Raw genomic sequence first — 16,600 nt, 5'->3', positions numbered from 1 at the left:
AATAGGCACCAATTGTAGCTCTAAAGACGACACTATTTTCTGTCTAAAAGTCTTTTGAGCTACAATATTGCAGCTACATTATACTGTTCTTCATTCTTATAACTGTCTGCTTGAAACATATATATCAGAATGTGGTTGTGGTAAATATGTGTTAGCGTACTTTAACCACTGACCGCGGCATCAAGAATCAAAACATGGACAAATCAAGGTTTAAAATGCTGTACTTTTAGGCTTTGTAGTTCAGCATATGTTCTCGGCCTCTAAATCCTACGTCAAAGCTAAGGTGGAATCTTAGAGAAACTACAAGTGCTGATGATGTCGTCTAACTTTATCCTATGTGATCATTTTTAAGGGTCCGATCAAAACACAAAGCTTACATTAAAAGCCACTATCCCTGCTGCTGCTAGAGGGCAAGACAAATGGCTTGTAAAGAATTAGTTAATCTTCTACATTACTTTTATTCCAAAGGAGCAGAAGAAAGCTTCTATAAAAAGACAAAATTGTTTTGCTCTATTTCCTATTGGGGCCCCTCCTGCCCAATGGTAATAAGACCAGCGGCTTTAGACCAATCCCAGTTATAATGCTTCTGACTATCTAAATGCTAAAAAGTTGATGGTAAATCAATGTAACTCTTTTAATTTCCTGGCTGCATATGTAAAAACTTATGTTTTTTTTTTAATCATACAAGGGTTGCTGATTGTTTTTGTGATTCCTAAATGAAATGAAAAAACAATTTTCTGTAAAACATTATAACACTGATCATTTAGATCTCCTTCCCCCCATACAGCCCACTTAGACAATTAGAACTGTGTTATCTATGAATCTGAAAATGTAAAACAAGTGGTCCAGAAAAACATTTTTCTTTTAAGAAATTTTACTTACTTATTTGAGCAAGTAGTCATAAAATACTTCACTTTTGAAATTCAGAAATGAGTTATATTATCTGTCAGCTAAATTGTTTTTCTGACTGATCCTAAAAACCACAGACCAAAATCTACCAAATCAATTCAAGAATGCCCTTTGCTAGAGTGGACTGTGGTAGAAATTGCTTACATTGCTACCAGAAAAGAAACACCTTAGTTTCGCTTTCGTCAACAATCTTGGAAGATAAAGCCTGTACAGTACAGAGAGATCAATACACCATCCGCAGACTAACTGTCGAGGTTTTACTCCCATTTGTAGGCACAAAAGGCTGCCAGTTTATTGATCACACAGAAAATCCAAAAAGCCTTTCTATCTGGGAACAATAGGACAAATAAAAATATTCTCTGCTGTTTGGTAGGGGCAGCAGTGGCTGAGTGGTTAACGTGTTCTGATATATTACAACTATAACCCATCACTTCTCTGCTGTTTGGTAGGGGCAGCAGTGGCTGAGTGGTTAACGTGTTCTGATATATTACAACTATAACCCACCACTTCTCTGCTGTTTGGTAGGGGCAGCAGTGGCAGAGTGGTTAACGTGTTCTGATATATTACAACTATAGTCCACCACTTCTCTGCTGTTTGGTAGGGGCAGCAGTGGCTGAGTGGTTAACATGTTCTGATATATTACAAGTATAACCCATCACTTCTCTGCTGTTTGGTAGGGGCAGCAGTGGCTGAGTGGTTAACATGTTCTGATATATTACAACTATAACCCATCACTTCTCTGCTGTTTGGTAGGGGCAGCAGTGGCTGAGTGGTTAACATGTTCTGATATATTACAACTATAACCCACCACTTCTCTGCTGTTTGGTAGGGGCAGCAGTGGCTGAGTGGTTAACGTGTTCTGATATATTACAACTATAACCCATCACTTCTCTGCTGTTTGGTAGGGGCAGCAGTGTGGCTGAGTGGTTAACGTGTTCTGATATATTACAAGTATAACCCACCACTTCTCTGCTGTTTGGTACAGGCAGCAGTGGCTGAGTGGTTAACATGTTCTGATATATTACAACTATAACCCATCACTTCTCTGCTGTTTGGTAGGGGCAGCAGTGGCTGAGTGGTTAACGTGTTCTGATACATTATATCTATAGTCCACCACTTCTCTGCTGTTTGGTAGGGGCAGCAGTGGCTGAGTGGTTAACATGTTCTGATATATTACAACTATAACCCATCACTTCTCTGCTGTTTGGTAGGGCCAGCAGTGGCTGAGTGGTTAACATGTTCTGATATATTACAAGTATAACCCACCACTTCTCTGCTGTTTGGTACAGTGGCAGTGTTAAGTGTGATGCTGTTTGAGTGGTTAACATGTTCTGATATATTACAACTATAGTCCACCACTTCTCTGCTGTTTGGTAGGGGCAGCAGTGGCTGAGTGGTTAACGTGTTCTGATATATTACAACTATAACCCATCACTTCTCTGCTGTTTGGTAGGGGCAGCAGTGGCTGAGTGGTTAACGTGTTCTGATATATTACAACTATAACCCACCACTTCTCTGCTGTTTGGTAGGGGCAGCAGTGGCTGAGTGGTTAACGTGTTCTGATATATTACAACTATAACCCATCACTTCTCTGCTGTTTGGTAGGGGCAGCAGTGGCTGAGTGGTTAACGTGTTCTGATACATTATATCTATAGTCCACCACTTCTCTGCTGTTTGGTAGGGGCAGCAGTGGCTGAGTGGTTAACGTGTTCTGATATATTATATCTATAGTCCACCACTTCTCTGCTGTTTGGTAGGGGCAGCAGTGGCTGAGTGGTTAACATGTTCTGATATATTACAACTATAACCCATCACTTCTCTGCTGTTTGGTAGGGGCAGCAGTGGCTGAGTGGTTAACATGTTCTGATATATTACAACTATAACCCACCACTTCTCTGCTGTTTGGTAGGGGCAGCAGTGGCTGAGTGGTTAACATGTTCTGATATATTACAACTATAGTCCACCACTTCTCTGCTGTTTGGTACGGGCAGCAGTGGCCTAGTGGTTAACGTGTTCTGATATATTACAACTATAACCCACACTTCTCTGCTGTTTGGTAGGGGCAGCAGTGGCTGAGTGGTTAACATGTTCTGATATATTACAACTATAACCCATCACTTCTCTGCTGTTTGGTAGGGCAGCAGTGGTGAGTGGTTAACATGTTCTGATATATTACAACTATAACCCATCACTTCTCTGCTGTTTGGTAGGGGCAGCAGTGGCTGAGTGGTTAACGTGTTCTGATATATTACAACTATAACCCATCACTTCTCTGCTGTTTGGTAGGGGCAGCAGTGGCTGAGTGGTTAACGTGTTCTGATATATTACAACTATAACCCATCACTTCTCTGCTGTTTGGTAGGGGCAGCAGTGGCTGAGTGGTTAACATGTTCTGATATATTAAACTATATCCCATCACTTCTCTGCTGTTTGGTACAGAGTGGCTAGTGAGTGGCTGATGGTTTAACATGTTCTGATATATTACAACTAAACCCATCACTTCTCTGCTGTTTGGTAGGGGCAGCAGTGGCTGAGTGGTTAACATGTTCTGATATATTACAACTATAACCCATCACTTCTCTGCTGTTTGGTAGGGGCAGCAGTGGCTGAGTGGTTAACGTGTTCTGATATATTACAACTATAACCCACCACTTCTCTGCTGTTTGGTAGGGGCAGCAGTGGCTGAGTGGTTAACGTGTTCTGATATATTACAACTATAACCCACCACTTCTCTGCTGTTTGGTAGGGGCAGCAGTGGCTGAGTGGTTAACATGTTCTGATATATTACAACTATAACCCACCACTTCTCTGCTGTTTGGTACAGGCAGCAGTGGCTGAGTGGTTAACATGTTCTGATATATTACAACTATAACCCATCACTTCTCTGCTGTTTGGTAGGGGCAGCAGTGGCTGAGTGGTTAACGTGTTCTGATATATTACAACTATAACCCACCACTTCTCTGCTGTTTGGTAGGGGCAGCAGTGGCTGAGTGGTTAACGTGTTCTGATACATTATATCTATAGTCCACCACTTCTCTGCTGTTTGGTAGGGGCAGCAGTGGCTGAGTGGTTAACGTGTTCTGATATATTACAACTATAACCCACCACTTCTCTGCTGTTTGGTAGGGGCAGCAGTGGCTGAGTGGTTAACGTGTTCTGATATATTACAACTATAACCCATCACTTCTCTGCTGTTTGGTAGGGCCAGCAGTGGCTGAGTGGTTAACGTGTTCTGATATATTACAACTATAACCCACCACTTCTCTGCTGTTTGGTAGGGGCAGCAGTGGCTGAGTGGTTAACGTGTTCTGATATATTACAACTATAGTCCACCACTTCTCTGCTGTTTGGTAGGGGCAGCAGTGGCTGAGTGGTTAACGTGTTCTGATATATTACAACTATAACCCATCACTTCTCTGCTGTTTGGTAGGGGCAGCAGTGGCTGAGTGGTTAACGTGTTCTGATATATTACAACTATAACCCATCACTTCTCTGCTGTTTGGTAGGGGCAGCAGTGGCTGAGTGGTTAACGTGTTCTGATACATTATATCTATAGTCCACCACTTCTCTGCTGTTTGGTAGGGCCAGCAGTGGCTGAGTGGTTAACGTGTTCTGATATATTACAACTATAGTCCACCACTTCTCTGCTGTTTGGTAGGGGCAGCAGTGGCTGAGTGGTTAACGTGTTCTGATATATTACAACTATAACCCATCACTTCTCTGCTGTTTGGTAGGGGCAGCAGTGGCTGAGTGGTTAACATGTTCTGATATATTACAACTATAACCCATCACTTCTCTGCTGTTTGGTAGGGGCAGCAGTGGCTGAGTGGTTAACGTGTTCTGATACATTATATCTATAGTCCACCACTTCTCTGCTGTTTGGTAGGGGCAGCAGTGGCTGAGTGGTTAACATGTTCTGATATATTACAACTAAAGTCCATCACTTCTCTGCTGTTTGGTACGGGCAGCAGTGGCTGAGTGGTTAACGTGTTCTGATACATTATATCTATAGTCCACCACTTCTCTGCTGTTTGGTAGGGGCAGCAGTGGCTGAGTGGTTAACGTGTTCTGATACATTATATCTATAGTCCACCACTTCTCTGCTGTTTGGTAGGGGCAGCAGTGGCTGAGTGGTTAACATGTTCTGATATATTACAACTATAACCCATCACTTCTCTGCTGTTTGGTAGGGGCAGCAGTGACTGAGTAGTTAACATGTTCTGATATATTACAACTTAAGTCCATCACTTCTGGGTTGTGTGTTTGAAACCCAAGTTTGGCAGTTGTTAAGCAATGGCTGCAGTTTGGTGGTTTTTCTCCTAGTACTGCAGATTTCTTGGATTCACATTACTTGATTGACCCTGCTTGTTGTTACTATTATTTGCTTGATTTTTACTAAAATTGTAGAAAGAATGAAAACAGTAATTCAAGTTATTCAAGTTATATAATGCCTAGTGCTGAAATTATTTTTTTGGAAAAATGCCAACTAAATATCAGTTTTGGCTTCGCTCACCCTACATAAATTGTTCTGTTGGAAGATGTCATTACCACTGTACCAACCATTCCCCCTTGGTTAACAATACATATTGACCAAAAAGGCAATCTACATAATAAGCCTTAAGAGAATGAATGATAGTTTTGTTAAGAATGTATCTGTTTCTGGAAAAACATCAAAACTAGTGAAACACATGTACACATCAATAGATCAAACAGTTTTCCCCCCATTTTAAGTTGATTTTGCTCAGTATTATATGCTTGAATGCAAAGATCAACTATATGTTAGTATTCAAGCTTGATAACAATTTGCCAATATATAGGTTGTTGAAATAATGGTTAGGGCTGAAACGATTAGTCTAATAATCGGAGGCGATTAGATTAATGAAGCTAATCGCTGATAATCGATTAAAGATTTTATTAATCGTTAATCGTAACATGCATAGCAAGTGCATCGTAAGCTGACTAAACACGTTGACAGATCATGAGTAAGCTATTCCGACTGGAGTTTCATCTCTTTATGTACATGTTTTGAACGCAACAAAGCATATATGATGTGAGAAATACTTGTTAAATTACGTCTCTGTGGAAGTTAAAGTCATTAATCAATGAAAAAGTGGATGTCATGAGAAAGCTTGCAACACGCTGTTCGCCAATTGTCACTAGCGATCGACTCCATGTTGTTACGTCACGGAGGCCTAATCACCGCTGGAACGCTCGGGAGCGGAAGGAGCAGTAATCTTAAACATTTAAATTTTACTATTGCATGTGTTTATCATATAAAAGAATGTTTTTGTTCATAATCTAATTGAAGATAAGAGTTGTTGATTTATTTTATTTTTTTGATCACGGAAATAAAAAAGTTCATTGACGAAAATTTGGTCATGTCGCTCCGTGGCGATCCAGATTTGGTTGATTAGTCGTACGTGTGAAGATCATGTCAAAATAGCGGGTTAGCAGACTTGATTTAAACGATGTTACGGAAGACGATACAGGAACGGAATTCAGAGCTTATTTGGGATAAAATACATTTGTTTTGTCAAAAGATCTATTCTTATTTGTTGGTAGGCTTATATTATATAAGGCGTGTCCTCTGTCATATTATACAGTAGGTGTTATTATTAGTTGATAACAAAACATGGCAGACGTTTTCAGTAGTCAGTAGTGAAACAATATAGTTGCCTTCAATTCAAACGATTAATCAATTAGTAATCGATTACATGTGACCGAATAATCGAATACAACAATTACTAATCGTTTCAGCCCTATAATTAGTAGTCACATGCAAATGAAAACAAAAATTATTGACGTAACCTGATCAACAGTGTATATATATATTATTGTATCAAACACTCCCTCCAGCTTCCGCAAATACTTTTCTGGGCATAGAATTTAGAAACAATACGTTATTTACTGTCAAGATTTGGTCATGTTTATGTTTAATTATTTCAGGAGCCTAAAATGATTAATTAAAGAGTTCTTTCTCCTTGTTTGGTAAATGTTATTTCTGCTCGTTTTTGTTTCATTCTTACCTGTCGTCATGTTTATTTTTTATCTGTATCACACACACAAAACAAGGCACTTGAGGTCTCCTATCTCCTGTAAAATAAAGAAACAAATATTATAAAATCATAGATAGATTAGATTCATAAATTATTTCAATTACATATTTATCAATATATTGACCAAAATGTATTGCTTCCTCCTGTTCAATATCATAAACAATTTCTTTTATCATATAAAATATCCGCTTGATCTCCACTGATTTTGCCAGTGTAATATTTTTATGTATGTCACTAGTGGAATATGACTTGCGATTTTTATTGGCTAGAAATTCATGTGACATCAACACAGAAACAATAAATGATGTCAGGAAAAATGACACATCATCAGCAGTTCAAGGACAGCAGGACAAAATGGCGGCCTCTGCCGGATTTTCACAATACATTTTGACACGAGATTCTTTGAAATTTAGGTTTTTTTCTTGCCAAGGTCCCCAGATATTTGTTATAACTATTGTACTGTACATGCTGTTAAAACTAAAGTAAAATCAGCTGTTCTGTAAAGTGAAAATGACCCAGGGCGTAAATAATAAGGGTCTTTTTAACATCAATAGATGCACAATATATATATGCTACCGTCACAAAGTTTGGATATATACTGTATTTGGAATTGATTTTTGGAAGACGGGACTGCAACATTGTTGAGAACTGAAATTGTTCTGGTTTTATGATAACAGATTAGGCTTAGTTGGGAACATAAGAGCTATAGTAGTTCTGATGTACGTAAATATACTTGGTCGATTTAGCCTCATATCGAGCCAATAGAGCCATTTCGTTAAATGGCCTAGTAGTATATATCATTTACTGGTAATTTAGAAACACAGGGGTATACTCTGGTCGGAAACATCTGAAAGTCAACTAGTAGGTTAATGTAGTAAGTTACAACCCATCATCAGAACATAAAGTATTTATAAATGGTTTGTGTACATAACCTATACCATGGGCTGGAACAGTGTTGTCAGAATTAAAGGACAGACTTTATTTTAACAGTTTCTGGAAACCTTGTGGGTAGGATCGTATGCACATATGGATGCATGTGTACAATGCATTGCCTCGAAATATCTGAATACACATTACAAGCTTTACAGGGGTTCGGATCTGGACTCACCAATGTTTAATCTTTGTTACTAATTTTTCCTAAATGTAATAAATATTCCTTTCAAATACATGCAAAGTTTAACTTCTAATAGTTATAGGTACAAGTCTTTAAGAGGTTATTTGGAATGCAATGTGTATACATAGTCATGTGACTTTTACCACAGGAACATGTACATGAAGCAAAATGACAGCATTTAAAAGTTGGAAGTGGTCAGAATATAACAAAAATCATAACCACAATGATCCAAACATAATGTTGATAAGCTTAACCTTAGCCTGCACAGGAAATGAATGGACATTACAGGAGATGAGAAGTATGTTACTGATCACATACGAGTACATCTCGCCTACCTAATATTGTTACAAACATTTATATGTCACTAGTGTAACATAACCAGAGTGTGTTTCAATAAGCTGTGCTAGGCAGAAAATTCAGTGTGACATCGATCACAATTCAAGGATTTCCTGACAAATTGGTGACCTCAGCTGGATGCTTTGCAACATATTTTGAAGCAGGAATTTGTCTTAACTTAAGTTTCAATATATGGAACTTTAATAAGTATATGTGATCAAAAGTATCTCAATTTTTTTTTGTTAAAGACGTCTTCATAGACTTGTTTCATAAACTTTAATAAATTTCAATAAACACTCATTTAGATCATGTATACATGTATCAAATGGAACTGGACTGTTTTAAATCAATGGAACCAATTCATAATGTTTGATCACTAAAAAATCATTTTAATATAATAAGTATTGATGTCTTCACAGAATTGTCTCTTTTTAATCTCTCTAAATTTTTAAGAAATGTTCATATATCATAACAGTCAGGTTTCAATGCGAGGAAGTACTTGTGTGTGTGTGTGTTTTTTTTTGGTTATTTTTTTCTTTCTTAAATCTTGTATGATAATGAAAGCCCCTTAAAGTTTTTTTGGCATCACCATCATTGGCTTAAGTTATTATCATCAATAATGAATTTTAATCTGACTTTCCTAAACAGTCCTTTAGCGTTGCTGCCATAATCTTTAATAGAACAAATAAATCTGCCCTAAAATTTTATACCCTTTCTTTTCTTTCTCGGGCCAAGAATAGTTATTGAATCAGTGAATTAAGCAGTAAAACTTAACCTGCCTTGGTGACCACCTCTGTATAAAGACCACCTGTATAGTAAGACCTCTTTGTCAGGGTTCCAAATGGTCAACTTTAACACAATTAGTGTATAAAGACCACTTGGCTATAGTGAGCACTTTTCCCTTGGGTGGGCTTTATAGACAGGTTTGACTGTAAAGGATAGGGGTACAGTTAACAGGTAGGTACATGTACAGTATAACTTGTCCAAATCAGCTTTTGTTTAATCTGGATCCTGGTATATTCCTGCATTATTGTAAAGGTATTTCGGATTTTCCCTTACTTCATATTAAATAAAATCTATAATATATCTGGAAACATAGCTATATCAGCCAAACATGCTGGTCCAAAAGCTTCAAAGGTAACATCCGGCTTAGACAATTTTCACATATTGTGGTGCTACAGTTGGGGAATGGAAATGTGGTCTAACCACTCATCAATTTGTCAAATTTTGAGGCGATCTTGTCCTTTCGTATGACCAAGAAAATTGATGTTACCAATTATCAGTATACCACTAATGTGAACTCATTTAAAAAAAAAACCAAAACACCTAATTATTCATATATTTATTAATCCAAAAGATATATAGTGGACAAATATTCCCTTACGAATGCAGTACCATCTACCCTGCAAGCACTCCTTGACATATACAACAATAGGTAAATGTTCCTTAGAGAATTACCATGATGAGTCATATATTATAATTTACAGTCACCATTACCAGAACTGAATAACAAACTAAAACCCAAGTCGTAGTCATGCTACTGACATCAAATACAAACAGGATCGATACAGACTGTAGCGACCCGAGCAGTTTGGGGAGAAGCTTGATAACTCGGGGATAAGGTGAGCTCCACCTGTTCACTGGATCATGAAGACATTATAATGAGTACCTGCTGAGTGAGTCATACTCCATATCAATCATATCCAAACATGTCGCTCTCGCACCAAAAATGAATCAATCTTTGTCGCAAAACCTTGTGCTTTTCTTTCAATATTCATGGGCTAATCAAGGTGATAACCATTAATTAGTTAAATAAACCATTAGAAAATTGTTTTGAATAATCAATATACAAGGTTTTATCTATCATTTACACCATAAACCAATTCAACAAAATTGATTTCAGAAATATTTTATGCATTAAGGTTTTTCTCTGCAAACAGAATGTTGGAACTGATGCCTGGTGTATTGTTAGTGATTATATAAAGATCAGAACAAATTTTTTTTTTAAATTGAAAAAATAAATAAATACTCCTTTAAAAGTCAAATAAGTCTCCGAAAAAAAGGGTACCAGTATTTAGTTAGCCAAAGGTTATAAAGAACCCTACGCAAACATTTTTGGCCTAGATTACAATAATGATGTTAGTTATGTATATTTTACTGTTTATGCAATATATCAGACAGGCATTAGTATCTAAGTCAATTTATTCAGGATATGTTGAATTATGCAAATTTAGGAAATATTGGAAAGCCTTCCTTAAAAGTGAAGACATTTACCTCTACATACTTCACCACAAAACACTTTTAGAAGAAATCCAGCTTTTCTGTCACAAATCCATCAAGCACATCCGAGCAGAATAGAGAGAAAAGTCAGAAATGGATCCTAGAACGAGACAATGATGGCTTAGGACCTGTTGCTCTCTTCCAATATATCTGGTCTGCGTCGTTGTCCCAACAGAAAATGAGTCAGACAACACTCACTACTACCATTGCCAGCGTTGTGTAGCAGTCGGCCAGCACACCACAAGCACACTCAGAGCTGCCTCAGCATAATGTTCCAAGCATGTATTGCGTACACACCTCATTATTGACAATTTCCTTTACAGTGATGTCATCACAAGCAAAACACCTACCAATCACAATTCAACATGAATATTCAAATCTGCATGCCATTTGCAGTTAATTAAGATATTGGTGAGGGGAAAGAACTGTGATGACTTAGAGTAAATTTGATTCTGCAATGTCAGGTATTGATCGGTCGTGAAGATGCAGAGGCTGCAGGTTCTCGACCAACATGCAAGACCCACAATGGTGATCATTAGGTGTATAACAATTCACCGGTGCACAGACATATTGGTCTGCAAAGTTGTATATATATGCATAATTGACTATCCATGGTATCCATAAGTTTAGTATAGTAATAACAAAGACTGATCAAAGAAGTGAATAAGAATTCACTTCTACTCCAGCTAGTTCCTTAAGTTGCATATTGTAATTGATTATAGTAATAGTACAAATCATTAAACTGTGGACAAAAGATAAAATGTGTATTTTTCTTTTGTGCTGAATGTGGCCATACAATGCAATGACACAAAGCATGTAACTAGTTTCATGATCAGCACCAGTAAATTTGGCTATGTAATCTTGCCGGTACATTATAGATGACCAAATAACAAAGGTAAATGATTAAAACCTGGTCTCAAAAACTAGTGCTAGAAAGGGTGACCAGATAACTGGTTCACAGTTTGGTTTGAGCTTGTATCTAGCCTTTAAGCTATCCGATAACTGCCATATATTTCATACGACAAAAGTACTCCTCAAAGTAATGAAATTTCTGTACTAACGACCGTCTTTACTTATAGTATAAAGTATATGCTTTCAGAAGTACAATTTTGCAATTTTGATTCCTACAGAAGAAGATGAATTTTAAAGAATTTGCTACATTTCCCCTATTGGGCCCTGCCCCTCAGGCCCCTGGGGGACCAGACCCACCCTTTATACAAAATTGGTTAATCCCCTTCACGCAAGGAAACTTTAGACCAAATTAGAACAAAATCCTTTCATTCCTACAGAAGAAGAATTTTAAAGAATTTGGTATATTTCCCCTTAGTATTGCTACATTTCCCCTATTGGGCCCTGCCCCTCGTGCCCCTGGGGGGCCAGACCCATGTACCATTTACACAAAATTGGTTCCTCATCACCCAAGGAAGCTTCAGACCAAATTAGAACTCAATCCCTTCCTTCCTACAGAAGAAAAAGAATTTTAAAGAATTTGGTATACTTCTCCTTTGAGGCCCCAGGGCGCATTGATGCACCACCAAGCGATGCATACATTGATGCATCGGTGAATCGTTACACCTCTATTCAAAACCTCATTGTTTCCCACCCATTTAGGCATCTGTGGTCCCACGATAATCTGGATGCCACTAGTCCAGAAAACTCCCAATCTGGAAATTCGGATTCTGAATCCAGAACTCCATTTTTGTAACGAAATTAGGGCTGTGGATTGTCTAACATGTGGCGATCCGATCCGATCCACGATTCAGGGTTGACGATTCACAGATCGGACCACGAATCACCAGTTAGATACAAGCAAAAGATTCAATTGCAGTAAAACTGTTTTTATTGATAAATCAATAATGGTCTTATATATTGATAAATGTTTGATTGATAATAAAACCAATTTTAGCAGTTTTACATTCCTTATCATTAAGCAATAGAGTTACAGGTGAAGTACAGTAGGATTCAGTCACTGTAACTGTAAAAAAATCAAATCATTTGAATTTTGAAATAACGTCATCTCAAAAATACTACTGCACATCAATTACGGCATGAATCAAAGTCAAACCATCTGTGAACAGGTACACTGTATATACATTATCATGGTAAGTCATAAATCACCATATCAAAACATTTCATTGTTACTTTTATTTTGGTCAAATACAGAAAAACATTGAAATTAAGAAAAAAAAAAAAAAATTAAAATCTATAAGAGTAGTTACAATTTACTTTGGTTCTAGGCCTATAGTTTTTATTTCTAATCAGGTGATTTATGATTTTGACTCATAATTAGCCTAACTTTCGTTTTTGACATGGGGTTCACATCTACAGTACTCAGTTGCCTAATATAATATATTCGTGTTTTTACATATTTCCGACCCGTAATGAAAACGAAATCGATAATAATCTTTTACATCTCTAGAAGTCAATAATTATGTTTTATCATTATTATTTTATGAAGAATTCACAACATTGCATCGAAGCGTGGGTACGAAAATAACATGTTGCTAGCTTTACATTACGCAGCTCATGTGTACTTCCGGTCTACTTCAAAGTGAAAACATCGATGATATTCAGACTTTAGTGTACATTCCTTCACATTTTTGAGCTATGACAGCAATAAAGAAGGTACTATTTTTTTTGCTTTTGAAAGATCGCGATCCACAAATATCAGGAGTAACGAATATTCGTATCCGATCTTTCTCAATAATTCGTGAATACTCGAGTACTCGGATACTCGTTACAGCCCTAAACGAAATATAATTTTCATTAAAGATGCTCCACTGCTGACAAATGATATTTTTTCACTATCAAAAACAGGAACAGGCAAATTAGTATTTTTCTTCAGTTGCAAAAGTTACTTACTTTACACCATTACCACCATTGAAAAGTTTGAGCTTCTAATTTTATTTTAAGTTAAAAATATGAAAAAATAATTAATTGCATCCCGAAAAAAATCCATGGCACTATATCCTATATGGAATGAAGTAATGATTGCACATGCAGCAAAGGCAAAATAAATTATTTCGTGTTATTTGTTGTGTTAATTTAGCATATATATACACGATTAAACTCCAGTTTTTGTTCAAATGATGAATATCATTTATGCTCTGTCGGCGGTGGAGCATCTTTAATATTAAAATTCCTGCAATAATCCAGACAATTTTCTGTTGCCATGTGCCGAGAAACTTCAGTGAACTTCAGTGTGGTAATTGAGATAAGCAATATATATATTTAAACTTGCAGTCAAATATGCTGTTATATATATATATAATATGTAAATATGAATAATATAAATTGAGTGTTTAGAAATGCTTACGAGAAAGCCCTAAATCAAATGTCATTCACAGCAGAGTAAGGGATCGTAATCTAGGTTGATAACTTAATGTACAATCCAAATTGGTCAACAAGCAGTATATCTTATATTATATAATAATCACAAATTAATTAAAATATTTACAAAATACATACTCACAATAAAGTTATTAACCAGCATAATTACAGGCATAAGAAATGATATATCTATAGATGTCTATTTTGTAAAAGCATTACGTTACATATACAATATACGGGAAAAGATATGGAACGCACTGATAAAATGTACTTTGCATATTGTTTGATATCGTTTACATCTTTCGATAAATGATATTGTGTTAGCCTGTTGAATGAAAACAACGTTAACAAAAAAATTTTTTAAACAAAAGGCCCATGGGACTTAACGGTAACCTGATATTTAATAACAAGACATCCCAGAGGGATCTTGGCGCCCACCAAAGAATGATCTATATCTGACAAAGGAAAGATGGATCTTTTCTCTACTTTTTAAACTTTTTCAAACATACTACATATAAAATTTGAGACAGATCGCTTCAGTACCTTTTGAGAATTAGCGGTAACAAACTTCAACTATCAAAATCCAAGATGACTCCTTGGCGGCCATCTTGTTGATCAATCAGTCCCAAATCATAATATGCGCAACTAGGGCCCTAGGGGAACCTACATGTGAAATTTGAGAAAGATCCATTCAATACTTTCTGAGAAATAGCGATAACAAACTTTGAATATAAAAATCCAAGATGGCTGCCTGGCAGCAATTTTGTTGACCGATCGGTCCCAAATCACAATATGCACAACTAGGGCCCTAGGGGAACCTACATATGAAATTTGAGACAGATCCTTTCAGTACTTTCTGAGAAATAGCGATAACAAACTTTGAATAACAAAATCCAAGATGGCTGCCTGGCGGCCATCTTGTTAACCGATCGGTCCCAAAATGCAATATGCACAACTAGATCCCTAGGGGAACCTACATATGAAATTTGAGACAGATCCCTTCAGTACTATCTGAGAAATAACCATAACAAACTTTAACTATCGAAATCCAAGTGGCGGCCTGGCAGCCATCTTGTTCACCAATTGGTCCAAAAATGCAATATGCACAACAAGGTGCCCTAGGGGAACCTACATATTAAATTTGAGAAAGATCCCTTCAGCACTTTTTGAGAAATGGGGATATCAAACCTTAACTATCAAAATCCAAGATGGCCGCCTGGCGGCCATCTTTTTTCCCCTATTAGAATCAAAATCTGTATGGCACAAATTTGGACCAAGGGTAACCTCCATGTGAAGTTTGAACAAAATTCCTTCAGTAGTTCTCAAGAAATATCGATAACAAACTTCAACTGCCAAAATCAAAGATGGCTGCCTGGCGGCCATCTTGTTTTTCCGATCAGCCTCAAAATCTGTATGGCACAACTAGGGACCAAGGGTAACCTCCATGTGAAGTTTGAACAAAATCCCTTCAGTAGTTCTCAAGAAATATCAATAACAAACTTCAACTGCCAAAATCAAAGATGGCTGTCTGGCGGCCATCTTGTTTTTCCGATCAGCCTCAAAATCTGTATGGCACAACTAGGGACCAAGGGTAACCTCCATGTGAAGTTTGAACAAAATCCCTTCAGTAGTTCTAAGAAATATCGATAACAAACTTCAACTGCCAAAATCAAAGATGGCTGCCTGGCGGCCATCTTGTTTTTCCGATCAGCCTCAAAATCTGTATGGCACAAATATGGACCAAGGGGACCCTCCATGTGAAGTTTGAACAAAATCCCTGCAGCAGTTTTTAAGAAATAGTGATAACAAGCATTGTTTACGGACGGACCACGGACCACGGACGCAGGGCGATTTGAATAGCCCACCATCTGATGATGGTGGGCTAAAAATTAGTTATGCCATTTAATTGCCAACTGATGTCTTTTATCGATGAAATAGGAACATAGATCTAATTGGTCTACACACATAGTTTCATTAAGCTCGGCTGATATTAACTCACATTATCGTGTTCACAAGATTCAATAATTATAATTGCGAAGGGCGATTACTGCATAAGTTACGATCTAATCAGGTCCATTTTCTGACTTGTCCGAGGTCTTTCCAATTTAATTCTAAATACAAAATTTCATGAAGCTGAGTGCATATTTATTCATATAATTGTATTCATAAGGTCCAATAATAATTATTAGTGCAAAGGGCAATAACTCCATAAATAATCCTCAAATTAAACTGATTTCAAAACTTGTACCTGATCTTTCCAATGTTAGTCTACACACAAAGTTTCAATAAGATCAGCTTATATTTACTCAAGTTATTGCATTAAAATATCCAATAATAATTGTTAGTGCAAAGGGCAATAACTTTGTAAATTCCAATCAAATCACACTGATTTTCGAACTCGTCCGATATCTTTCCACTGTTAGTCTAAATACAAAGTTACATTAAGTTTGTTTCAAATTTACTAAAGTTATCGCGCTCACTGTTCAATAGTAATTATAAGTGCAAAGGGCAATAACTCCGTAAATTACCATTGAATCAGTCTTATTTTTTACCTTAACAGAGATCTTTCGAATGT

General features: G+C 37.0%; 1 protein-coding gene across 8 annotated transcripts in view; it reads right to left on the bottom strand.

Annotated features, from left to right (window-relative positions):
• The window catches only part of LOC138325844 (stathmin-like), a 34,915-nt gene that overhangs the window by 14,968 nt on the left and 3,347 nt on the right, over window positions 1-16,600 (bottom strand). For 4 of the 8 annotated variants that reach the window (XM_069271787.1, XM_069271789.1, XM_069271790.1 and 1 more), the window contains exon 3: window positions 6,936-7,002. In XM_069271787.1, coding sequence (XP_069127888.1) covers window positions 6,936-6,945 — 10 coding nt within the window. In that variant the 5' untranslated portion in view covers window positions 6,946-7,002. Of the gene's footprint in view, window positions 1-6,935; window positions 7,003-10,689; window positions 10,947-16,600 lie in introns of those variants that run through there. The other 4 variants (XM_069271786.1, XM_069271788.1, XM_069271792.1 and 1 more) reach the window with 4 other exon arrangements.

Source organism: Argopecten irradians, chromosome 6, assembly GCF_041381155.1.
Source record: "Argopecten irradians isolate NY chromosome 6, Ai_NY, whole genome shotgun sequence".
Lineage (NCBI taxonomy): Eukaryota > Metazoa > Mollusca > Bivalvia > Pectinida > Pectinidae > Argopecten > Argopecten irradians.
This window is presented reverse-complemented; position numbering and strand designations above follow the sequence as displayed.